General features: G+C 44.9%; 1 protein-coding gene and 1 pseudogene across 1 annotated transcript; one reads left to right on the plus strand and one right to left on the minus strand.

The window, feature by feature from the left end:
• Window positions 1–705: 705 nt before the first annotated feature.
• On the minus strand, window positions 706–25309 carry F11R (F11 receptor). The gene is made up of 10 exons (XM_020889319.2): window positions 25134–25309; window positions 5697–5765; window positions 5439–5546; window positions 5077–5223; window positions 4589–4791; window positions 4129–4231; window positions 3885–3992; window positions 3665–3677; window positions 3314–3362; window positions 706–3173 (listed from the first exon to the last, which is right to left on the minus strand). Exons 1-10 carry the CDS (start codon window positions 25192–25194, stop codon window positions 3138–3140), a joined length of 897 nt encoding a protein of 298 aa, XP_020744978.1. The 5' UTR covers window positions 25195–25309; the 3' UTR covers window positions 706–3137.
• Window positions 14291–15318, plus strand: LOC139035006 (small ribosomal subunit protein uS10-like; annotated as a pseudogene).
• Window positions 25310–27157: the final 1848 nt, after the last annotated feature.

Raw genomic sequence — 27157 nt, forward strand, 5'->3', positions numbered from 1 at the left:
TCTTTCATTCCAGAAGGTGGCACTCACAAGCCCTACATTTTACCAAGAGCTTCACAGCTGCTAGTCTGTGCTGTTGGGGCATCACAATTCAGAGAAAACCCCAAGTGCCATTGCTCTCCCCTAACCCTCACATACACACCTCTACAGGGAAAATTTAATTGTCTCCAGTTCCTTTTTTCATGCAGGGTCACTGTGAGCAGAACATATGCTACCCAGCTTCTTCTGAAGCTGTCCTGAACCCCAGATCTACCCTCGCCTAGGTTCCTCAGCATTTCTGTGCCTCTTTTTCCCAATCTATGAGATGGGGATAGTAGTAGTATACAGTAACTTCATGAATGATAGTTATTATTCAACAAGCCACTGGGGAATTCCCTGGCAGTCCAGTGGTTAGGGCTCAGGCTTTCACTGCCATGGGCCGAGGGTTCAATCCCCAGTTGGGGAACTAAGATTCCACAAGCTCCAGTGTGGCCAAATAAAGAAAAAAATTACAAATTCTTCTTCTTAGAAAAGTTCCATTTCATACTAGGTTTTTACAGTCAGTACCAAGGAAGGGACAACTTTTAAAGTGCAAGTTGTACTTTCTTCATTTATCTCCTTTACTGAGCTGTCCCGTGCCCCAGCATGCACAAATGGACCAATCCATTTCCCACTTTCCCCACCACCTGATCTGCAAATCCTATTAATACAGGGACAACAAACACATCCTTAATGTTCAATCATTTTATCTCTAATCAGGTTGTGCTCATGTATAAAACACTAATCTCTATGGAATCACCCTGTTCTCCAATCCCAAGCCTCCTTTTAATATAGATTATATTCATTTGAAGCATTACCATTCAAGTACAGTCTAATGGTATGTTAAAGTAAAGTGTTCAACTCTTTGCAACCCCATGGACTGTGGCCTGCCAGGCTCCTCCATCCATGGGATTTTCCAAGCAAGAATACTGGAGTGGGTTGCCATTTCCTTCTCCAACGGTAAGTTAAACTGAAATCTAACCACCAGATTCTGTAGAAGGATATCCCTGGTATCTTAAATAAAAGACTACAGGGAAGATTAATTGAATGTTGAAGTCATTCTGAAAGTCCCAATTCTTTAAAGCTAGAACTTCAGGATTTAAACAAACTCAATGTGAAAAATAAACATTTATTACAAAAATTAGTTTTAACATTCTAAAATGAAAGCAGATAAGGTGTTTTCCAACTCAAAGGGGCTGTTGTTAGCTGGAGAAGTAAATTCCAAGGCTGGTAATCACTGACTCATACTCCTCACAAGTGACCTAGGGAGTGATGGACCATTTGCTCCAGACTTGCAAGAGCAATGATTCACCTCTGCCTCCCTGTGCCCTTTACCCACCCACCCCCCCCCATCCTTCCCACCCTGTCTCCCAACCAGGAAACTGAAACATACTTTGAAAATTTCATTCGTACTGAACCATTTCACAATCTCTACTTTTATTGCCTAATTAGATTTTATTTCCATCTGGACAGCTTACTTTTTATTGGTGCGTGACGATATGATTTGTTTTTTGTTTTTCCTTCTGAACCCTGGATGAAAAGAAAACTCAGTTCTGGGAGGGATTGTCAGATAAGGGTACAGAATATGGTGAAATGGTGCTTGGTATCCTCAAAAACATTAGCAAAATCAATCCTAGAAGATCCCTTATTTGCCCTCTTGCTAGTTAATAAATAGACTGCTGGGGAAAGGGAGGAATAGATTCAAGGGCAAAGAAGGGTCCAGATGGGATGAGGAAAGCAGGGACAGGCGTGTCTACCCCACTCTCTCCTGCTCTCACTTACACCTATCCTCTAAATAAAGCAGTAGTAGACTTTACTGCTAAGTCACTTCAGTCGTGTCCGACTCTGTGCGACCCCATCCCTGGGATTCTCCAGGCAAGAACACTGGAGTGGGTTGCCAGTTTCTTCTCAATGCATAAAAGTGAAAAGTGAAAGTGAAGTCGCTCAGTCATGTCTGACTCTTCGCGACCCCATGGACTGCAGCCCACCAGGCTCCTCCGTCCATGGGATTTTCCAGGCAAGAGTACTGGAGTGGGGTGCCATTGCCTTCTCCGGGTAGACTTTAAACTATTACTAAAGAAGTGGTTCTCCAAAGGATTTGAGAAATCCTGCCTCAGCCTCTGGAGCAGCTTTTCCTGTAGCCTCTGGGAAGTCTACTAGTGCATCTGGGTTGGCAGAGGTGGGAGGGCGGGCTTCTTTCACTGGATGAGTCAGATCAAGTGGAACCCAGAGCCCAGCATCCCTTCACCCAGGGCCTCTCCTCCTCCCCCAAGAGGACTCTGGAACACTCGAGTTCAACATAGAGCTAAGATCACAAACACACACACACTCACATGCTCAGCAGAACTGACTGCTACACAAATTTCCATAACCCTGCAGACATATCTTAAAAGGGCAGGTCGAGTTGTTCCAACCAAGAGAAGGGTGATAGCTTGAGCTACCCACTCCAGCTTTCTTTTCTGTAGATCAGTGGTTTAAAAACTCTTCTCTCCGTGTGTTCTGAAAGTTTACTAGGCTTCCCACAAAAAAAAGTTCTTGTTTTCCCTACAGACGTAGCTGTCAGTCTGCTTGTGTTCGGGAAGAGGATGGTGCAGGAGGATCCCAGCGGCACTTCCCATGGAAGACAGAAGGAAGTGGGCTGCAGAGGTGGAAGAACTTGACATTGTTTCCAAACAACCATTTCAGCTGCTCCCAGTCTCCAGCCCCGACTCTAGGACAGCTGTTACCCGTCCTCAGCATGGCAGGGAAGAGTCAAGAAGCCAGGCTCCAGAGCCCCATCTGAGAACCACTACATGCAGGGGGCAGTGAAGACCCCACTGCTCTTGTGGTCTACTTGTGGTCAGCAGGCATCAGTCAGGACTTCTCTCTGATCCCTTGTAGGGCTGGGACAAGAAGGCTTTAAACAAGTCCCAGGCCACTCAGCAGTGGTGGGAAAGGAAGGGAGGCAGGAAGGTGCACATGGCTGAAATTATTACAAAACACAACCTAAGATAAAAGTGGGGGCCCCTGATGGGGTTCAAAGACAAATAAGGCATCCTGTGAAACTATAGACATCAGGGGCCAGAGTCTGGTAGCACCTGAGTAAGGCAAGCACTGAGGACAGGAGAGAAGCCGGACCAGGGTCACACCAAGAAGGACGAGGTCTGCCTGAACTCCCCCTGGAGAAATAAAACATCCAAGTCAGCTCTCTAATAGTCTTCTTCAGCTGCTAGATAATCCCCAGAATACATGCAAACACAGGCTGGAAACCCTCGACTCCAGCCAAGGGGCCCTCCCCACCCAGGGCAGGCATACTCACTTCACTTCGAGCACTGGGCTGGCTGTAAATGACCTTCTTACTGGAGGTCCTAAGACAAGGCAGAAGATAGAGACACTCAGTCCCAGCCCCTCTCCTTAACCTCCGCTCACTAACATTAGAGGCCAGGACTGAGAACTGCATGGGCGCACGGAGCTCTCGGTGGGGAGGTTTGGGTGGAGGGAGAAAGGACAAGCGCGGGACCGCAGTGGACAGTGGTAGAAATCCAGATGTTCTCCCCACCAGGCTGGTTGCCTCCCCCTTCCAACCTCTTCCCCTGGACACATCTCAGCTTCAAACCATACACAACCATGACCTCAACCTCAGAGAGCCCCTGGACAGCAGCTCACGCACCCTTTCTTTGCTCCTGAAAGACAAGAAATGGGACCATGAGTGTCAGCAGAGTAGAAGACAGCATGGCACAGGAAAATGGGGAACCCAGTGTGTGGCCCTGAGACATGGGGACCCATGCTTCCCGGGAGGTAGCCCAGCACACAAAGGCTCAGTACCAGGTTGGCACTCAAGAACCAGGCCCTGAAACAGGGAGGATCCACCTTTGAGGGCAAATACTTACTGTCGAAGTAGCCTCGGCTATAGGTGAACCAGATGCCAAAAATCAAGGCTCCCAGGAGAATGAGTGTTACGAGGACAGCTGCCACGATGCCCCCGACATTGAGCTCCACTATGGGACAAGAGAGAGAGGTCAGGCACCTGAAGATGCCTTCACTGCACTGACAGCGCCACCAAGGCCAGGATGGAAAGCAGACCCCAATCCCCACCCAGATCCGAGCTCAAGCCCCAGCCACACCCTCACTCACCAGCATCCATGTGCACAACGTCCGACCTCATGGGTGACTCATAGCCATTCTGTGCCTCACAAGTGAAATCTCCAGTATCAGAGGCCGACACGGGATCAAAGGTCTAGAGGGCAGAAGATGAATTGGCTTCCTACTTGAAGAAGTCACTTACTTCTCTTTTATGTCTCCTGACCCTCATGCCAAAGTTACCTTGTTGCTTGCTTTTTCCCACCTTCAGAGCTTCTATAACCCTGCACCCCATCACACACACCTTTTACCCCAACCCCATCTGCACTGCCTGCAATGCAGGAGACCAAGGTTTGATCCCTGGGTCGGGAAGATCCCCTGGAGAGGGAAATGGCAATCCACTCCAGTATTCTTGCCTGGAGAATTCCATGGACAAAGGAGCCTGGCAGGCTACAGTCCATGGGGTCGCAAAGAGTCGGACACGACTGAGCAGCTAACACACACACATCCGTACCAACTCCCCTGTCTTGGGGTTCAGGGTATAGGAAGAGTTGCTGAAGGCTCGGTTGCTCTTGGGTTCCAAGGGCATCTCTACCCCATCCTTGAACCACTTGTATTCAGACGGTGGGGAGCCGTCTTTCTCTGAGCAGGTCAGCACTGCTCGGGTTCCAATGGTAACAGAAGAGGGGACGTTGATTGTAGGCTTGGACGGAGGCACTGGGGAGGGAGAGAAGGGACTGGTCACAAGGGTGGGAGGGCGGCCTGAAGGCAGAAGCATGACACCCCCATCCATCAGCTCTGGCCTTCCTCCCTTCCTGCGCCCTTAGTTTCCCCCTGCTTATCATTCTCTGGCAGCACCAGGACTGTGAATACCCTCCTCCCTGTCCCACCCACAACCTGCCACGAGCATGCTCACTATTGGTGAGCTCTGAAGCTTAGCGGAGCCTGCTAAGGGCTTAGGGAAGCAACCGCTGCAAACCCGCACAGACCTGTGGCACGTACCGAGCACGATGAGCTGGACGGTGACCTCCCCATAGGTGTTGCCGCCTTCGTCAGAGACCATACAGGTATACATCCCCGTGTCTTTCCGCGTCACAGAATGGAAGGTGATGCCACTATCCGAGAAGGTGACTCGGTTCTCATAGGAAGCTGCCAGGAGAGAGGAAGCAGGGGCAGAGAGAGCTGGAGAGCTGAGAGAAGCTGGTGACGGTAGTACCCAAGGCACAGGGGCTCCCCTCCTCCCCCAGCAAGGGCCATGGGAAGGCCCTGGAGACTTGAGCCCCAAGGTGGGCCCCTCCCCTGGAATCCAAGCACCACGAATCCGTCTACAAGTAGGCGGTCAGCAAGGAGATGGAGCGACTCACCTGTGATTTTGTTGTTATAGCAAACGAGACCTCTGATATCCCCATGGGTAAACTTCCACTCCACACGGGGAGAGGAGAAGCCCGAGTAGGAGCAGGACAGCTTGGCAGCTGCAGACAGAATCCAAGTGAGTGGGAGGAAGGAGCAGCAGTAAACGGACCCAAAGCACCACGTGGGTTCGATGTTCCCCAAAGCTCTGCCCCTGCTCACCTCCCTCTCACCCCAGCCCCCACCATCCCCCACAGCCCCTCCCAACTCACGTCTATTCTCAGGAACTTTGACTACCGGTTCATAAGTTTGCACCGCACCCCTGCCCAACGCCAGGAAGCCTGAGGAGAAGAGAGGTAGGTCCATCAGGAGGGGACAGAGAAATGCCAGGGAAAGGGAAGAGCAGTCCCAGCTGATGGAGCATCTGGAGCCGGGACCCTCTGTGCTGAGATCTCAAGGTCAAGGGATTCAAGAGATCCAAACTCCTCTCAGATTTCACACCCTCCCACCGTCTTCTTCAAATGTTTTTTGCTAAACTGCAGGCCAACACTTGTTTAATCAATTTGAAACAAAAACATTTATTTCTAAGGCAATGTCCTTCATTTAAAAAAAAAAAAATTTCCCGCTGTGACTACCAATAATCTAATTAGTTCCTACCAGTCCAAGAACAATTTCCCAAATGACATTTCATGGTTCAGAGAAAGCTTCTCAGCAAATAATTGTTGTCACTTGTCAGACAATCCTGGCAGGAAGCCAGAAAGCTGGAGGCAAGGGAGGGAAGAAAAGGAGCAGTAATAGGGTAATAATACTCAGCATTTGGAGGGCACTTTGTGCTTTTTAAGGTGTTTTCACATACATTACTTCGTTTGATCCTTGAAACAAGTATGACAGATCAGTGGGACAAGTATTATCATCCCAGTTTTACATGAGGAACTAAAGTAAAGAAACATGTGTAAGATCACACAGCTGGTTCTGGACCAGAAGTGGGCTTAGATCACCTCAAGAGAATCTCAATCACTGGGTCGGGAAGATCCCCTGGAGAAGGAAATGGCAACCCACTCCAGTATTATTCCTTGGAAAATCCCATGGACAGAGGAACCTGGTGGGCTACAGTCCATAGGGTTGCAAAGTCGGACATGACTGAGCAACTTCACTTTCACTCTTGCCCAAAGGAAAAGGGAAAGAAAAGGTGTGTGTGGTGGGGTTGAGAGAGGAGGTGAGACAGGCAGCAGATTCACAGGAGGGGCTGACACACTCCAAAACAAGCGCCAGCACAAGGACTCTGGGATGGTGTGATCCAGTTACCAACCCGCACTTGCACAGTTACTCTCATTTATGCTTTCCAAGCCCAAACTGATGAAGGATGCTTTAGTCAAATCCTGTCTTTCTTAGATAAATGCAAGCACATCCGTTCAATGCAAGTATATTTTTCCTTTATTAAATTACTCATATAACTGAATATGCAAAAGTAGGAAATCAAGAGATACCTGGAGTAACAGGCAAGTTTGCCTTGAAGTACAAAATGAAGCAGGCAAAGGCTAACAGAGTTTGGCCAAGAGAACTCACTGGTCATAGCAAACACACTCTTCCAACAACACAAGAGACAACTCTACACACGGACATCACCAGATGGTCAATATCAAAATCAGATTGATTATATTCTTTGCAGGCAAAGATGGAGACGCTTTATACAGTCAGCAAAAACAAGGTTGGGAGCTGACTGGGGCTCAGATCATAAACTTCTTATTGCCAAATTCAGACTTAAATTGAAGAAAGTGTGGAAAACCACTTCAGACCACTCAGGTATGACCTAAATCAAATCCCTTATGATTATACAGTGAAAATGACAAATGGATTCAGGATTAGATCTGATAGAGTGCCTGAAGAACGATGGATGGAGGTTCGTGACATTGTACAGCCTTCCCCAAGAAAAAGAAATGCAAAAAGGCAAAATGGCTGTCTGAGGAGGCTTTACAAACAGCTGAGAAAAGAAGAGATGCTAAAGGCAAAGGAGAAAAGGAAAGATATACCCATCTGAATGCAGAGTTCCAAAGAATAGCAAGAAGAGATAAGAAAGCCTTCCTCAGTGATCAGTGCAAAGAAATAGAGGAAAACAATAGAATGGAAAAGACTAGAGATCTCTTCAAGAAAATTAGAGATACCAAGGGAACATTTCAAGCAAAGATGGGCACAATAAAGGACAGAAATGGTATGCCCCCATCCAAAAAAAAGAAATGGTATGGACCTAACAGAAACAGAACATATTAAGAAGAGGTGGCAAGAATACACAGAACTATACAAAAAAGATCTTCCTGACTTCCACAGTGGTGTGATCACTCACCTAGAGCCAGACATCCGGGAGTGTTGAAGTCAAGTGGACCTTAGGAAGCATTCCTACAAACAAAGCTAGTGGAGGTGATGGAATTCCAGTTGAGCTATTTCAAATCCTAAAAGATGATGCTATGAAAGTGTTGCACTCAATATGCCAGCAAATTTGGAAAACTCAGCAGCAGCCACAGGACTGGAAAAGGTCAGTTTTCATCCCAATCTCAAAGAAAGGCAATGCCAAAGAATGCTCAAACTACCGCACAATTGCACTCATCTCACACACTAGTAAAGTAATGCTCAAAATTCTCCAAGCCAGGCTTCAACAGTATGTGAACTGTGAACTTCCAGATGCTCAAGCTAGATTTAGAAAAGGCAAAGGAACCAGAGATCAAATTGCCAACATCCACTGGATCATCGAGAAAGCAAGAGAGTTCCAGAAAAACATCTACTTCTGCTTTACTGACTATGCCAAACCCTTTGATTGTGGATCACAATAAACTGTGGAAAATTCTTTAAGAGATGGGACTACCAGACCACCTGACCTGCCTCCTGAGAAATCTGTATGCAGGTTAAGAAGAAATAGTTAGATCTGGATATGGAACAACAGAATGGTTCCCAGTCGGGAAAGGAGTACGTCAAGGCGTATATTGTCACCCTGCTTATTTAACTTATATGCAGAGTACATCACGAGAAATGCCGGGCTGGTTGAGGCACAAGCTGAAATCAAGATTGCGGGGGGAAATATCAATAACCTCAGATATGCAGATGACACTACCCTTATGGCAGAAAACAAAGAACTAAAGAGCCTCTTGATGAAAGTAAAAGAGGAGAATGAAAAAGATGGCTTAAAACTCAACATTCAGAAAACTGAGATCATGGCATGTGGTCCCATCACCTCATGGCAAATAGATGCGGAAACAATGGAAACAGTGAGAGACTTTATATTTTGGGGCTCCAAAGTCGGTGCAGATGGTGACTGCAGCCGTGAAATTAGAAGACACTTGCTCCTCAGAAGAAAAGCTATGACCAACCTAAATAGTTTTTTAAAAAAGAGACATTACTTTGCCAAGAAAGGTCCCTCTAGTCAAACCTATGGTTTTTTCAGTAGTCATGTATGGATCTGAGAGTTGGATCTTAAAGAAAGCTGAGTGCTTGAAGAATTGATTCTTTTGAACTGTGGTGTTGGAGAAGACTCTTGAGAACCCCTTGGACTGCAGGGTGATCAAACCAGTCCATCTTAAAGGAATCAGTCCTGAATACTCATTGGAAGGACTGATGCTGTAGCTGAAACTCCAGTACTTTGGCCACCTCATGCAAATAACAGACTCATTTGAAAAGACCCTGATGCTGGGAAAGATTGAAGGCAAGAGGAGAAGGGGACGACAGAGGATGAGATGGTTGGATGGCATCACCGACTCGATGGACATGAGTTTGAGTAAGCTCCAGGAGTTGGTGATGGACAGGGAAGCCTAGCATGCTGCAGTCCATGGAGTTGCAGAGAGTCGGACACAACTGAGCGACTGAACTGAACCAATTAGTGAATATAGTCTCTTGACCGCTGGGGTTCCCTTTTATCATCTGAAACATGAAGGGTTTCAACTAGATAGTCTCTGAAATCCTCTAGGTTCTTTTTCCTGTTTCTTTCTCTTTTCTTGTAATAAATGTATTTCTACTCAGTGGCACGGGGTCTTTGCTGCTGCATGTGGATTTCTCTGACTGCTCTGAGCTGGGCTCCCTTCACTGTGCAGTGCACAGCCTTCTGTCAGAGGCGTCTCTTGATGTGCAGCACAGGCTCTGGAGCGCAGGCTCAGTGGTTGGGGAACACGGGCTCAGGTGCTCCACAGCATTTGGAATCTTGCCAGATCAGGGATCAAATCCAGGTCCCCTCTCTAGGCAGGAGGATTCTTGTCCATTGTACCACCAAGGAAGTCCCTCTTTCTTTTTTCCTTTCTTTTCTGACTTAAGTCTTTAGAGAGTATTTTTACATAATTTATTTCAATTTGATACAACAACACTGAATTAGCCAGGCTAAGTATTCTCTCTCCCATTTTATAGATGAAAAGATTGCATGTCTAAAAGGTTAAGTGGAGGATCCAAATTTTCATAGCTGGGAAATGACAGAGCTGTGATTAGCATACAGGTTACTCCTATACCTCCTTTATTATACCATACTTTTTATCTCCTTTATTATAGCATACTTTTATACATCATGCTGCTTTTAAGAAAAGCCACTGGTTTAATGCAGGCAGTGTTTCCCAGGTAGCTCAGTGGTAAAGAATCTGCCTTCCAATGTGCAGAAGACACAGGTTCGATCCCTGAGTGGCAAACCACTCCAGTATTCTAGCCTAGGAAATCCCATGGACAGACAAGCCTGGAGGGCTACAGTTGGCGGGGTCGCCAAGAGTCAGACACGACTGAGAACACACACCTTAATGGAGGCAAACTGTGTACTAAAATATGATTGCTTTAAAAGTCAGGTCCATTTTATCTCTAAATTATTTCTAATCATATTATTTTGTGTCTGTATATTTGGCACTACATTTCAAAGTCAAATCTATAATCAAATGTAACAACAGACACAGAAATTAAAGCACATAACCTTTACTAAATTGAAATCTGAGGATATGGAAGTTCTCTGATTCACTTCTCATCAAGGATGCAGATAATAAAATGTTTTGATTTTTTTGCCCAAGTCAACTTTCTCTGCTTTGATGATGGGAATTTTTTTTTTTTTTTAAGATTCTCAAATTTTATAATTTGCCACCTGAGATGTGCACTGAGATACTCAAAACCAGATCTCTCTTCAGGAATGAAAGACTTGTGCTGGCTGCTGGACTACTGCCAGAAGAAAGCCTGCAGCTGTCATCCCTCTCTGAGGGTAACCAGAACACCTGCCCAGGGGCATGCCTCCTGCCAGGCAGAACAGGGTCAGGGCAGCAGCATCCAATGCTTGATGGAGAGGAGGGGGTAGTTAGGATTCTGGACTTCCCTGCTGTAGCTTGGATTCAATACATGACTGGGGAACTGAGATCCAGCCAGCCCTGTGGCCAAAAATAGAGAGAACCAGCAAGAACTGACTTTTGGGGACTTTCCTGGTAGTCCAGTGGTTAAGACACTGTGCTTCCAATGCAGGGGAAGCGGGGTCAATCCCTGGTAAGGGAACTAAGATCCCACATGCCATGTGATCAAAAAAAAGCGGGGTGTGGGGAGGACATATAAAGCCCCAGCTCCACTGTCCTACCTCCCCAACCTGGGACAACAGTGAAGGCCGATTCCTGCTTCAAAGTTCCCTGTGCACAAGGCTGAAGCCTTGTTGGGACTACAGTGCAGCTCAACTTCTCCCTCTGCCCAATCCTGCTTCCTGGCCATAGATGCGGATCCCAAGAGCACTCCCTAACAAAAGTCTTAGTACAGTAACTGACATCTCAGAGTCAGCTTCCCAAGAAGCCAACCTATGACACCACCCAAATGAAGAACAGCTTCTAACTAAGCTAAAAACTAGCCCTTGAAATAAAAGGCCATCTAAAAGAAGACAAATAAATAGATCACAGCATATGAATTGGACGATTATTTCTGCCTTACTTCTGACTTTAGCCAAAGTTCTTTTTTGAGTCCTCTCAGATCATCAGATCTAGAGCGTGTTCAGGAATGACACCAGCACATAGATTCACAAACCTAGGGGACAACAGGCATCTTCCCCTTCTCATGAAATCTGACTGCTATTACCTAGTACAGGCTTCTCTTCTCTTATTTAAAATACGGGGCCCTTTACCTCACGGCCTCCCCACCGTCCTCTGATGCAGACACTGCTGATGACCTCTCCCATGACCTGACTGCAATGCTCAGAGTTCTACTGTGACTGCGTATTGCACCATGAGCCAAGTCCAGCCACCGTGTCCTTCCTTCCTGGTGACTGCAGGACACCCCAGTCATCCTGATCCATGGTCCCCTTCTCATTCCAGAACAAGCCTCTGGAACCAGCCTACCTGCATTCAAATCCCAGCTCTGTTACTTATAATTTGTGTGACCCCGGCAAGCCACTTTGAACCTCAGTCTGCCCATTTGTAAAATGGGGATAATAACAGTTTCCACATCAAAGAGCTGTTGTTGAGAGTTAAACAAGTTACTACAAATAAAGAGCTTACAAGAGTGTCTGGCCAACAGGAAGCACCCAATAGGTATTAATCCTTATTGTATCATCTGTCCAGAGGTTCTTCTGTACACACTTCTTTTTCTGACTTCAAAGTAAGGCATATAAGTAATGTAAATACTTCTGAAAAAATGCTTACCTTCCAGCCCACCAAACGATCTCTCCTCTATCACTGTGACTTAGCCTTAGAAAGCCTTAGACTCTTTTCTAGAACCACCATGTATAGACCAGCAGAGTTGAGGACTTTCCCTCATCACATCCCAGCTACGTCACAACACCCACGATTTCCACATCCATTCTCATCTATTTTATATTTTCCCTTACTGCATCACGACCTCCCTTTTGTATTTAACCTTGGACCGATACTTGGCATATTGTATGTGTGTTAGTCGCTCAGTCGTGTCAACTCTTTGTGGCCCCATGGACTCTGCCAGGCTCCTCTGCCAGCTCCATGGAACCCTGCCAGGCTCCTCTGTCCATGGAATTTTCCAGGCAAGAATATTGGAGTTAGTAGCCATTCCCTTCTCCAGGGGATCTTCCCAACCCAGGGATCAAATCTGGGTCTCCCACACTGCAGGCAGATTAGTTACCATCTGAGTATACTTGGCATAATGTACATTCATACAAATGTCCTATTGATAATGAACATGGTAAACCAAAACAGAAGAAAATTTCACCTTTTCCATTGTGATGTTTAATTTACCCTTACGTTCACAACAAGAAAAGTTACAGAGTCAAAGGTATCAGATTTTTGGTGCCTTCATGTACAGAAAACTTTCACTTAATCTTGCACCCCTCTCTGGTTACAACTTTTTCCTCCCTTCTTCTCCAAACTTCTTTTTTTTCTCCAAACTTCTTAAAGAAGTAGTCTACACATACTGTTTGCGACCCAACATACATGTTCACTGTTCAGCCTACTTCAGTACCTCTTTGGCTTTCAACCTGAAATTAAAATTGCTTTTACTAAGGGCACCAATCACTGCATTCCTCAATTTTAAGATACCCTGAATTATAAAATAAAACACTGATTTAGAAAAAACTTCTTGGGGGAAAATTAAATATATACAATAGACTTACATTGGCTGTAAGTCACATCCCAATTGCTAAAACATTAAAATAGCCTTAGAATTAAAATATCCAGTATTTCAGTTCCCTTCTGTGCCCTTGGTAAGATGTTTGATCCTGCTAACTACTCCGCTTTTAAGTCATCACCATCTTTCCTTCCTTCCAGTCAGTCAAGCACCACGCACCACAATGTCATCTCCCAAACCTCCCCAAATTTGGCCCCTCCACCATTTTTTAGTACCATCATCATCTGTTGTTCATTGTTCAGTCACTAAGTTGTGTTCTGACTCCTTGCAATTCTACTGATGGCAGCATGCCAGGCTTCCCTGTCCTTCACTATCTCCTGGAGTTTGCTCAAACTCATGTCCATTGAGTTGATAATGCCATCTAATCATCTTACTCTCTGTCACCCTCTTCTCCTCCTGCCCTCAATCTTTCCCAGCATCAGGATCTTTTCCAATGAGTCTGCTCTTCGTATCAGGTGGCAAAGTACTGGAGCTTCAGCTTCAGCATCAGTCCTTCCAATGAATATTCAGGATTGATTTCCTTTAGGATAGACTGGTTTGATCTCCTTTCAATCCAAGGGACTCTCAAGAATCTTCTCCAGCACCAGAACTCAAAATCGTCATCTGGAGAATTGCATTTAGTCTTTCAGTTGTTTTCTCTGCCTTGTTTAATCTTGACCCACTCACATCCATCCTCCACCCCACTGCTGGAGAAAGAGTTAACTTTTATTGAGCACGTACTATATGCCAGGCACTGCTATAAGCATATTACATGGACTACCATTTAATCGCTACAACAACCTGAGGAGTTGGATGATACTGTTATTATCATCTCTTTTCTACATGGGGAAACTAAGGCCCAGAGCTACAGATTCAAACCAAAGAAGTCCAGTTCTAGAGACTGGGCTACACTCTACAGCCTTCTGGAAAGTTCAGATCTCACACTTGCTTCAAGCTTCCAGTGATTCCACATTGCCTGTGAGATAAAATCCAAATTTTTCAGCCAGGCAATAGTTCTAGCAAAACCCAACCTGGTGATAAGTTTATCATCTTCATCACCCTCTCTACTCTTGCAATTTACCCCCAAGCAATACAAAACTACTTAAAATTCCCAGCAGAGTTTCACAACCTCTGCTTTTGCTCATGCTATTCCTGCCATGCAGAATACCCTTTTCCCTCTTTCTTCATCTGGCCAGCAGATATTCATCCACATTATTTTCTAGAAAATGACTTACCCCACTCCCAATCCTTCCTCCATCTCCTTCCTAGGCTTCCACTACACCATGCAAAACACTGTCAAAGCACTTCCTATGTTATAATGACATCATCTGTGTGCCTGTTGCTGCTGCTGCTGCTGCTGAGTCACTTCAGTCGGGCCCGACTCTGTGCGACCCCACAGACGGCAGCCCACCAGGCTCCCCAGTCCCTGGGACTCTCCAGGCAAGAACACTGGAGTGAGTTCATCTATGTGCCTGTAGGTCTCCCCTATCAGGCAGTAAACTCCCAAAGGAGCAGGAACTATATGTTAATCTATCATTCTTTCTCATCACTTAGAGTAAGTACAAATTGGTACAAATTGATATTGAACAACACAGAGCCTTAACAAATCAGGTCAGAGCAAATCACTCACTATAACATCTACTTGTTAAGATAAGACCATTTTTCAAATTGACAGATGAGACACACCGCCCCCTCCAAAAAAAAACCTAATTCAAAACACTAGCTTTAAAGCTGTAGGTATCTGCCTGCACAACGGTAGAGGCTGGTTTCCTGCATCCAGGAGAAGTGTGCAGAGCCAAAAGTGGAAGAAGTGCCAGAAGGTTTTCTAATGAAAGGTCTAAAATGTGGGGAAATGGACAAAAGATGTGAATCCATTTAAAACACCCCCCGCTCTTTGCTGCAGCAGAGCCTGGAGTTACCTGCTCCTGCTCCCTGCCTCACTGTTTGCTCTCGCCAAGAACTAGCCTGCAGGAAGCCCCACAACCACAGTCATGGCTTTGGAAGATACAGAAAGACCCCTGTGGAGCCAGAGCTGATAATTCGCAGGATTAGAATCACCCTCACCAGCAGCGACTGTGAAGTCTTTGGAGAAGGTATGTGCTGACCTGATCAGAGGCCCAAAGGGAAAGAATCTCAAAGTGTAAGGACAGGTTCGGACACCTACCAAAACCCTGAGAATAACTACAAGGAAAACTCTTTGTGGTGAAAGTTCTAATATCTGAGCTTGATTCCAGATGAGGATCCATATGCAACTCAATGACCTGCACAGTCCTGATTGCCAAGCAGGTCACTTTCATCAGTACAGAGCTAAGAGTCAAGGTTGACGTCACCACTGCAGAAGCTTAAATTAACATTTTTCTAAATATTGATAACCAGCTGTTAAACCTATTTTTTTCATAATCACAAGAGCAACCCAAGTAAGCCCAAGCCCAACTCATCTGAGGAGACACCTGGCTAGATCATTGCTCTTTCTGCCAAATCTTCAAAATGATTTCTGGTGTTTAAGGATTGCATTGTATTCCCTCAAAATTCATATATGAAAGGCCTAACTGTATTTGGACACAAGCCCTTTAAGGATGATATAATTGTTAAAATGAGGCCCTTAGGACGTGCCCTAATCCAATCTGATTGGTGGTGTTCTACAAAGAGACACTAAGAGTGCTCATGCCACAGAGGGAATGACCAGGGGAAGAGGCAACAAGAGGGTGGCCATTGTAAGTCAAAGAGAGGTTTCAGAGGAAATCATCCCTACCAGCACCGTGATCTTGGACTTCTGGGCTCCAGCACTGTGAGAAAATAAATTAGTGCTGTTCAAGCTACCTAGTCTTTGGTATTTTGTTATGGTGTCCCAAGCAGACCAATACAAAGGTTCAAATTGGACATCAGCAATGGGCATTCTGGTTGAATCCCCAGTCACTACAGCCTTGACTCAAGTATGCATGATGACATGAAGACTAATCAACATGCTGCACAGCAAAGGAAACCACCAACAAAATGAAAAGGTGGGTCTTGCCTGCAGTGTAAGACTCACGCTTCTAAGACAGGAGATAAGGGTTTGATCCCTGGTCCAGGAACTAAGATCCCACATGCCACACAGCATGCCCAAATAAATAAATAAAATTTAAATCTGTTTAAAAAAAAAAAAGCTAAAAATGCAACCTAGAGAATAGGATAAAATATTTGCAACTCACTTAACTTATAAGGGATTAATATCTAAAATGTATAAAGAATTCATACAAATCAGTTAAAAAAAAAAACAAAGAAACCACACCTAACCAATATATTTTAAAAACTGTCAGAGGATCTGCATAGACATTTTTCCAAAGAAGACAGACATACAGATGGCCAACAGGTACATGAAAAGATGCTCAACATCATTAATTATCAGGGAATGCCAATCAAAAACCATGAGATACCACCTCACATTTGTTAGAATGGCTGTTATCAAAAAAGACAAAAAAATAGATTTCCTGGTGGTCCAGTAGTTAGAGATCCTTGCTTCCACTGCAGGGGGCATGGGTTTGATTCCTGATCAAAGCACCAGCATGCTCCCTAGCCCCAGAAAAGACAAGAAACAGCGAATGCTGGTGAAGACATGGAGGAAAGGGAACCCTCATGTCGGTGGGACTGTAATTGATACAGTCACTATAGAAAACAGTATGGGATTCTTCAAAAAGTCAAATGTAGAAGTAGCATATGATCTGGGGCTCTCTACCCAGGTGGCAAAGAAGAATCCACCTGCCAATGCAGGAGACGCAGGAGACGCAAGAGACGCAGTTTTGATCCCTGGGTTGGGAAGATCCCCTGGAGTAGGAAACAGCAGCCCACTCCAGTTGTTCTTGCTTAAGAATCCATGGACAGAAGAGCCCGATGGGCTACACAGTCCATGGGGTCGCAAGAATCAGACATGACTTAGCGACTAACAACAAATCTAAGGAGAAAACAAGATGCAAGTTACCTTCCTGACGGTTGTTTTCCTCTCTGTCTCTGCCCCCAATTCCTGCCCAGTCCTAACAAGGACTCAACGGCTAAGGATCCCTTGCCCTCCACACAACTCTGAGCTGGAATCCAGGCTCCTGCACTCACAGGCCTCATCTGAGTCTCAGCGGCACTTGATTCCAGTACAGACATCCCCTTTTTCCCTTCACACTGGGGCCAGCACAGAGTTAGCCGGAGGCTTGAGCATGCACATGATACACAATGGACTATCACTGAGTCATTAAAAAGAATGAAATCTTGTCATTTGTGACAACAGGGATGGGCTTTAAGGGCATTATGTGAAGTGAATTAAGTCAATCAGAGAAAGTCCAAATACCATATGATGTTACTTATATATGGGATCAGAAACAAAAAAACTCCAAGCTCACAGACACAGAAAACAGATTGGGCGCTTGCCAGAGGCAAGGAGAGGGTTGGGGGCAAAAATGGGTGAAGAGGATCAAGAGGTACAAACTTCCAGTTAGAAAATAACTAAGTCATGGGATATGATGCACAACATGGTAACTATAGTGAATAATGCTGTATTGCATATTTAGAAGTTGCTAAGAGAGTAAATCTTAAAAATTCTATCAAAAGGAAAAAAAATTTCATGACTATGTATGATGACAGATGTACATTTATTGTGGTGATCATTCTTCAATAAATACAATTGTTATATTATTATTTTGTACATCTGAAACTAAAATAATGTTGCATGCAAAATATCTCGGTAAAATAATTTTTTTAAAAAACCAACAGAACTTTTTTTTTGGAAGGGACCCTGGGGACCCTCTATCCCATCCTTTTCTAAACATATAATTTTATTTACTTTTGACTGTGCTGGGTCTTCATTGCTGCATAGGCTTTTTTCTAGTTTCGGTGAGCAGGGGCTACTTTGCAGAGCACAAGCTCGAAGGTGCTCAGGCTCAGCAGTTGTGGCCCATGGGCTTAGCTCCTCCACAGCATGTAGGATCTTCCCAGATCAGGGATCAAATCTGGGTCTCCTGCATTGGCAGGTGGATTCTTTACTACTGAGTCACCAGGGAAGCCCATGGGCCTCTTCAAGGTTTGTCCTCTGAAAGGTTTAGTTAATTATATCCAAATTCTAGACACAAGTTACTGAGCATGACCAAATAAATAAAAAAATAGCATGAATAATAAGATAACAGCAGCTAACATTTCTTTTTTATTATTATTATTAGTCATTTATTTGGCTGCACCAGGTCTTAGTTGCAGCATGTGGGATCTAGTTCCCTGACCAGGGATGGAACCTGGGCCCCCTGCATTGGGAGCTCAGAGTCTTAACCACTGGGCCAGCAGGGAAGTCCCAGCAGCTAACATTTCTTGAATACTCTGTACCAGATACTCTTCTGAGCCCTTACAGGTTCCATTTAATCCCTGTAATAATGTTATGAAATAAATTTTATTATTGCTCTCACCTTACATATGCATTAATTGGAGCACAGAAATAAGTAATATGCTCAAGGTCTCAAAGCTAGTAGGAGGTAGGGCTAGGATTCTAACCAGGTAACCTGGCTCCAGGGTACAATAAATTATACAAATAAGTAAAAATAAAAACAAACAAATAACACTAACCATATTGCCATGCCAAAAGTTAAGGTAGATCAATTTATCCAGAAAAATAATCCTAGTATACATGTAAAGGTATCTCTAAGAATAGATTTCAAACCCTTGACAGTGCATATTACCTGAGAGGTGAGAATACAGGCAACTTTTCTATGTTCTACATTTGTGTAACAACCAAGTATGTATTGAATATTTTAAGTTAAAGAAAAAAAGAGTGGGAAATGGGAGTTATAAAGGGGAAAAAAAAATCAGATCACAAGAAGCAAAGAAAAATAAAACATAGCCAGAAAGGGGAGGCAAAAGCAAAGGCAAAAACGAAGGAAGAACGATCAAGAGTTACAAGAACACAATAGGAAGCACAGGATGACGACATAAAACTTTGAAGGTGAAATGAAGTAACAGATGAGTAAGAAACAGGAGATTACAATCAAGATCCTGTATATGAGTCTGATAAATTTCAAGGAGAGAAAAAAGGCAGGAAGAAGTGTGAGCACATGCATTGCATTGTCTCATTAAAAATGTTTCAAGGAGAAAGAAAACAACCCTGGAAGGCAAGTATTATTGTTATCATCCCACTTTATAGATGAGAATACCGAGGCTTTTTCATAGTTGCCCCAAATCACACAGCAGCAAATGAGGTGGGAATCTTAACCCAAGTCTGCCTGATTCTGAGTCTCCAAAACTACTATACTACACAGTGTCTCCAGCAGAGAACCAAAACACCATTCATCCTTCAAGATTATACCTTTCCCCAGTCAAAATTAATCTCTCTTCAACTTCTAGGAATATAACCTAAGAAAATAATCAAAGGTAAGCTTAAAGATGTATATTCAAGGACAATTTAATGTTATATCATACAGCAAAGAAAAAAAAAATGCTCAGCAAAAAGTGAACAATTAAGTAAGTTACAGGATAGTCATACAGTATAATACTATAGAATGGATTTTATTTAAAGCATTGTTTGCTCAAAAAAAAAAAGGAAGAAAAAATACATATATGGCCATGGTTTGCAATAATACGCTACCATCACAGAACACATAGAACATTTATGTTCCTGTCCTCTGTCATGGAGTTAATCACCCATTTCATTTTAAACTGATATTCAGTCATTAATAATCTAAATGAGAAGGGATCTATAACACAGTTTTGTTTTTTTCCCACTGGAATTTCTACCTAATCTGACAAACTGGCCATAGCTCGAAGTAGTTTAGTACACAACTTGGCTTAAACACTGGTATGCATGGATTTCTGTTGAGCTGGTGTGACCTAAATGAATATCTGCCCACAGGGCCAAGGCTTAAAGAAGAGTTAATGACATCAAACAACCATTTCATTTTTTTCCAATATATTTTGCATAAGTCAGCTATACCACATATTAATCACAGAGGAAAGATAAGAATAAAACAGTAATCAGTGTTATCTCTAGAGAACAGGATGGCATGTGATTTTATTTTCTCTATATCCCTCTGTCTTCCCGTTTTCTGCACTGAATAAAGAATTTTTATCATTTTGAAAAGTAACGCTTTCTCTACGTTCCCCAAACATTCTGTACTTCGATGACAGCCCCTGACGCATGGTGATCTGTATTCTACTTAGTAAATACATGTCTATAACTCCTTAGAAACAGAGAAAACAAGATACACTTGTATCCTCCCCTGTTCTTAGAGCTGTGCTTTGTCACCAAAGCAGTGCTGCTTAATAAGAAGGTGGTCACAGAGGGCGGAGGCATCAGATGTCTGACAGAACCCACCAACCCGTCCCTGTAAACCCAGGTCAAACCCACAGAAAAGCTACTTCCTTCTACTGCTTTATTAACTTTGTTTTCACTATACAATCCTGTTAATCATCAGAATTTTCCTTAAGGTGTTTTTATGCAATGAGTTTGTTTTGATCCATTTAAAAACAAACAAATAAAGGAAGGAAGGAAAAGGAGGGAAGCCAGGAAGCCAGCCAGCCAGTCTCTGGTTTTCTCTAAGAATTCATCCAAACTTCCCCTCTAGGCAGATGAGTCTCACAGAACCCACCAGCCTCAGAATAAGCCAAAGCCTCAGAAAGCCCCCAGATACAGTATGCTCACAGTTTACCTAACATCAGCTGTTGGCTAATGGTTACAAATTCCTGACTGCCCTCAGAGTTTCTTAATAGCAGAGGTTATTCATTTTTTTAATCTCTAATCTCAGCACAGTGCTCAGAACATAGTAAACACCAATGCTTGTTGGATTAACAATTGAATTTGACATTACAGTGCAATTAGAGCCTGGACCCAGGGCTTCCACCCCTGGTTGGCTCTGTCCTTCTCACCACTCACCCTGTAGAGACTGAACTCACTCCTGGGGGTTGAGGTGGGACAGATAAGGAATGTGTGGGCAAGAGGAAGGCTGTGTGAGCCAAAGACTGGCTGGGCTAAGTCTAAACAGTCAGGCTTGGCTGTACTTTCAATGACGTGGGTCAACTGACACAGCCCTCTGAGTGCAGCAGAAAGTGGTGATGACGGTTCTGCAGGACAGGAGAGCTTTCACTCCACGGCTCCCTCCAGCCCCCTCTCAGCAGAATTTCCAGTTCTACCAGCTGGGCTCTCCTCCCCCACAGAGCAGGCTGTGCCTGTCTACCCAGGGCTCACTCCAAGGGCCTGGTATCAGACTTCTGGCCAGCCAGCTGCTTCCTCCCATCTGAGCCCCACACTGTAAAACACACGACACCAGGCGGACTTTAGACAGAAACCCTGCTTATCAGGGAGTCCCAGGCAGATGAACCCTGAGTTTTCAGTGCCTGGAAAACCCCAGTGTGTATCCACTCACTCTAATCCTCACAACCCTCTGACGACAATGAAACTTCTTCCACAGTTACATTTGACAAGTGGCCATTCAGCCCTTTCCTGAACCTCTAGAGAGGAAGCTGGGCTGAGTTTAGAGATCCCCAAAGTCTCCCCTCAATGCTAACAGAAGTGAAAAACAAGCCCAATTTTTTTCTAATCTCTCACATAAAATGTACGTAGCTTTTAAATCTGTCCTTGAGCAGGAGTGTCAGCCACTTCTGAATCCACAGAATAGATGCCCCTTAACCCAAAGGGCCTGGGGAGGAGGTGGGGAGAGGGTAGAATATTCTAACGGCCAAGGCCACACCAACAATATGAAAAGAACTCCAGGGCATATCAAATGAAATAAACAAGATACAGGATGGAATAGAATGTATAGAGGGTGCCTCCTTTTGTGTAAGGAAAGGGAAAAGAAAGCAATATATATTTATATATACTGATATCTGCATAACAAACCACTGGAAAAATACACAGGAAACTAGGGGAGGTGTGGAAAGAACAGGAACCAGGTGGGAGTGATAACCCCACTCTAACATTATTTTGATTCTCAAACCACATTAATATATTAACCTCTTCTAAACAGACAAACATTGTTGTTTGTTTTTTTAAATTACAGTAGCTCCAACCCAAGCTAAAACTAGGCTGGAGGCGCCAGGCAAGCCCAGAGCACAAGAAACTGAAGAGAACTGTCATAAAGCGAAAGTGTTCTGGAGTAAGGAGAGAAAAACTAAGACAACACTGGAATTCCACTGCCACTCACTTCCTTGTTTCACCTTGTTGCGTCACTAGTCTCTAGGTTCTGGTTTCGAGGGAACAAATCTTTCACGGATAACCCCCTGCAGAGGGAGGGGAAAGAGTGACTCACCAATCCACAGTTTGAGGTGAGTCTAACCCTGAATACGAAAGCTAGAAAGGCTGGAGTCCAAAATATCGATATGAAACAGCCAGACTCACAGGTTGACCCAGACAGACACAGGGCAGCAGTTTCTCCCTCCTGGAATGCCTCAATACAGACACTTCATGAAGGGGTGTGTGTGCAAACACCAGGGTTCCAACCAGGTATCCACTTCCCCTGTGGTCACATCAAAAGTCATCCTATATACACACATCTTGCTAAACAGAAATGCCTCTTCCTGCCTAGGAGATAGCTGGAAACTTTTTTAAACATGGGCTCTCTAGGGGGAGGGAGGCTAGTATTCTTGGTCACCAGTTTTTCTTTTGGCCCAGTTCTCCCAGTGTTTAGTCTCCAACCCTGTCCCAGCAGGTTCAGGCCTTCTTCTCCACTAGATTCCCCAGACAGGGGTTGGGCCACTACTTGATCTTTTCTTCGTCCTCCCTGATGGGGGAGTTCACGTGAGGAGCAAGGACATGCAGGCATCCTATACAAGCTTCCCACATCCCAAGAGCAGAGGACAGACCGGACAGGCAAGAAAGCCCCTACTTTTTCACTCCAGCCATTTGGAATCTGGCAGGGTCTCTGCCTGCTTTCTCTGACCTGCTCTACTGCGAGCAACATTCTTTCACCCTCACAAAATCCAAAGGAGGGTAAGAGCTGCCCACTAATAATCGCTTTCATGTATGTCATGTAGCTATTATCCCAGCTGATCCTCAGGATGAGGTTAGGACAAGTATTATTACTCCTGTAATACTCTTGTATTACAGATGAAAAGACTGAGTTACTAGACTATGATCACAAATAAGCCAGAAAGTCAAGCTAGAACCCAGGTGGGGGGTGGCCTGGTTGTTATTCCCATTCTCACTGTGCTAACCAAATAGCATCTCCCAGGTCTAGCCCTATTTACATGTGACAAGGTCAGTTCCTCCATCTCCAGGACATGTTACTTCCCAGGATCCACTGTCCTGTCAAGCTAATACAATATCATCTCAAGTTCCCTCTAAACCACTGTTTATTGATTCCCTGAACAGAATAGAGGACATTCCCAAGCCCAGAAGGGTGATATCACAATGCTTTCAGTGTCAATCTGTGGTAATACATTGTGAAGTTATTACAGAAAATAAGGGGGAAAGAGGAAAAGGGAGAAGGATGCAGTTCTAGGAGTCTTATAAGCCTGACAAATACTGTCACAAACACAGTTATTGACTCAGAAATTTCTAGGTTGGGAGGCAGGGAGATGAGTACGAGGGTTGACGGGGTTGGCAAAGTGTTTAGTACTGAGCACCACACACAACAAGGAAATGACTATGGGTGTCACTAGCATTTCTAAGATACAGACAGAAGTAAATGGAGAAGAATGGGAAGGAAAGAATGGAAATTGAAGAAAGGGGGCAAATGGAGGAGTAGAATGAAAGGGAGAAGTGAAGAAAAGAAAGAATCTAGTAAGAAAGAAAAACTGAAAAAGGTAGGTGAGATAGTGGACTCCAGAGCAGTATCCCAAACTGATATTTTGACATGCTGGTTCCTGTGTCATAGGGTGCCTGAGATGGGCCCAAGAGTAGAAAAAGGAAAAGTGAGTCAGGAGACTTTTGTTCCAGTCCCAGGTCCTTTCAGTCTTATCAAGTCATTTCCCCTCTTTGTACCTGTTTCCTGATCTGTACAATAGGGGGAGGGAGGATCTGACTTGTTGCTGGTCCAGGGTACCCCAAGGGTTAATGATTCTGTGATAAGAAACAAAGGAGTCGCCAATCCATCTGTCTAAGGGCACCCTTCACACTAAGCAAAGTGAATTATCTTGTAACCACCAATACTGGTCTTAATTGTTCATCTCTACTACATTTCCAACAACAGCGATCTTGAGGGGGAAATGGAGATTCTTACAGACCCCCTGCCGACACAACTATTCACAGTAGCACACACAGACACTCAAGAATCAGATAAGTGTACAGATGCTGACGCAGGTAGACTGAGGCACAAACCATAAACTCAGTCAGGCACACGCACAACTGTAGACAGAGGCCTGCCCCAGCAAGTGAGCCTCACTGTTCCACAGGAAAGGGAGTTGACAAAGGAAACAAAAACTCTCAAACATGGCCAAAGGGGGAGGGCAGAGTTCTGGCTCACAGAAGAAACCAGCCAACCAAAAAACATGACCTTCCCCTGGGAATGGTCTCTCCGTCAACAACATTTATTAAGGACTCCTAAAGTAAGTTATGCTAGAAAGGAACCTTGAATGCTGTGCTAAGAAATTTTAGATTTCAATTTTATGCATTTCCTTTAAAAAAGGAGGGGGGGTTGCAATTGGACACTTTTCCCGGAGCAACCATGCAACCCAAAGATTCGGGGAAAGCTAAAAAGACCCTTCAGCAACAACCAGGGAAAGGGACTTCCACTCCAGTCGACCTCCATTAGATTTTCTCTGAGGACCCTTCAGGAGTAAAACATCCCAAGAGAGGCATGGGACGGGAGGCTCCCGACTAATCTCGGATGGTTGGCGGATGTTGGAGGGGCAGGATGGCCCTTCCCAGATGCGTGATCCCGCCTGGGCAGCGCCCCCGAGCCCACCAGCACTCAGCAGTGAGAATGGAGGAAAGGGGCACCAACCTTCCCCCGTTATTTTTGGTAAAAGTGCGGAAGAGGCAGCTCCCTCCGGGTGGATGTAAGAGGGGATCCTTATTCATAAGTGTGGGGGAGGGGAGCCAGCCACTCACCAGGGGAAAGGGGGAGGGAAAAAAAGAGGGACGAGTCTAGGGTGGAAAAGAGGGCTAGGAGGTGAGGAGGGGTGGTTTCAGAACCCCTCCCCTCTCGCGAGCCAGAGGTGTGGGGAGCGCCTCCTCCGACCTCTGTTCTGACGCACGGATTCCTCCGAAAACTCCGGGAACTTACACAGGATCATCGACGTGAAGAGAAGCAACTCTGTGCCGCCGACTTTCACCTTTGTACCCATCACGATCAAGATCCCGATGCGACAGCAGTCACTGCGACCCTACAAACAGACCCAGCTTCGCCCACAGCAGCGCGGGGACTAAACTCCGGACGCCAGGTTGAGCGCTGCCCGGCCCTTCCCTTCACGCCCGATTGGTCGGCGCCGCGCCTCTGCACTTTCCGATTGGTGCAGGGAGCCGCCGCTCCTCTGAGTGACTCACCGGCGCCAGGTGCAGTCCCGCCCACCACTCCCCGTAAGGCGGACTGGAGCCGTTCCAAGCCCGATCCGCCCCTGATTGGGCCCGGAGACTGTCGCGCGCGGAGACCCAGGCCTCACCTTCTGCAGGTGAGGACTCTGTGATTGGGCGGCGTTCCTGAAGTAGGGACTTTGTGACTGGCTAGGTTCTGAACTGGAGCCGGAGGATTAGAGGAACACCTTAACGGAGATGGTCGGGAAGGTGGTTGTTCTGTGCCTGGCTTTGTTCGTGTGTAATGGTTTGTTTATTCGGAATGTAAATTGCAGCCGCAGAAACCTTGGTCCAGTCCTTTGTCAAGTGAAAACCACGTGTAATAATATGTGAGGGTCGGGAGAGAAGACCCTCAACGTGTGTTCCTCTGTCCACTCCATTCGCAGGATTCAAGGCTGCGCTAGAGGAGGAAAGGGAAAAGAGGTGGGAATGAAGCGCTCAATTCAGTGGGAAGGGCAGAATCGAATCACCACACACACCCAGATAATACACACTGACCTACAGACGCTCTATAAACATCACTGAGTGACTGTGGGTATGTCCTTTACACATGTTCAGTCAGCAGAGGTCCGCATTTCCGTATTGCTTATCTTCTCACTGCGCATAATTGCGTGCCTGCTAAACCCTCTTTCTATAGGCTATGTTGATACTCTTAATATTTATATTGTTACATCGTTTTTATTTGAAACCCATTCGCAACACCTTTATTATTTCTAGTTTCTAATATTTTACAATCATTTTACATTATGATTGTAATACTTTTTTATTTTTTTTAACTTTTTGGCTGCGCAACGCTGCGTTCCGGATCTTACTTCCAGATCAGGGATTAAACCCACGCCCCCTTCAGGAAAAAAAAGGGTTTTTTCTTAGTATATCCAGGTTCCTGTGGGAAAACTTCCTGGACTTCTCACTGCAAGTAAGAAGTCCATACTTGTATCCAAACCAGTGGTATTCTTTGACCTTTTGCTCTTTCATCTTTGTCCTCATTCCTTTGGGCCAAAAGTCCTCTTCACATTTCACCCAACTTAAATCAATGTTTATCAAGCACCTATTGGGTGCTGTGAGGTAATACAAATAAATATAAACCATAATCTGTGACTTCAAATGACTTACAGTTTACTTCCAATACAATACAGGAAACAGGACAATATGTATCCCAAAAAGAAACTTCGTAAAGTTTCAAAAGAGAAACACCTTGGAGAAGGAAATGGCAACCCACTCCAGTATTCTTGCCTGGAAAAATCCATGGACAGAGGAGTCTGGAGGGCTGAAGTCCATGGGATTACATGACTGAGCATGTGTGCACGAGGGTGGAGGGAGATGGGTTGGTAGCAATGAACTGGTAGAACTAAAAAAACAAAAAAAACAAAAGAGAAACACTTGCAAAGCTCTGGTCTTTAGCCTCAAGGGAATTTAAAGTCTTGGAGAGACATACACATAAAGTTAAATATGACAGTAAAGAGAGAAGAGTTTAGAGAAGGGACCAGGCACTCTGGACTGTGATTGTCAGAGAAAATTTTAAGATGGGCGAACTTAAGCAGGGATTTTATCTATTTACATGTACACACTGTTTTGTTGTTGTTTAACCCCTGAGTTGTGTCCAGCTCTTTTGTGACCCCATGGACTATATATAGCCCATCAGGCTCCTCTGTCCATGGGATTTCCCAAGCAAGAATACTGGAGTGGGTTACCTTTTCCTTTTCCAGGGGATCGTCCTGACCGAGGGATCGAAGCTGT

The sequence above is a fragment of the Odocoileus virginianus genome, chromosome 5 (assembly GCF_023699985.2).
Source record: "Odocoileus virginianus isolate 20LAN1187 ecotype Illinois chromosome 5, Ovbor_1.2, whole genome shotgun sequence".
NCBI classification, from domain to species: domain Eukaryota; kingdom Metazoa; phylum Chordata; class Mammalia; order Artiodactyla; family Cervidae; genus Odocoileus; species Odocoileus virginianus.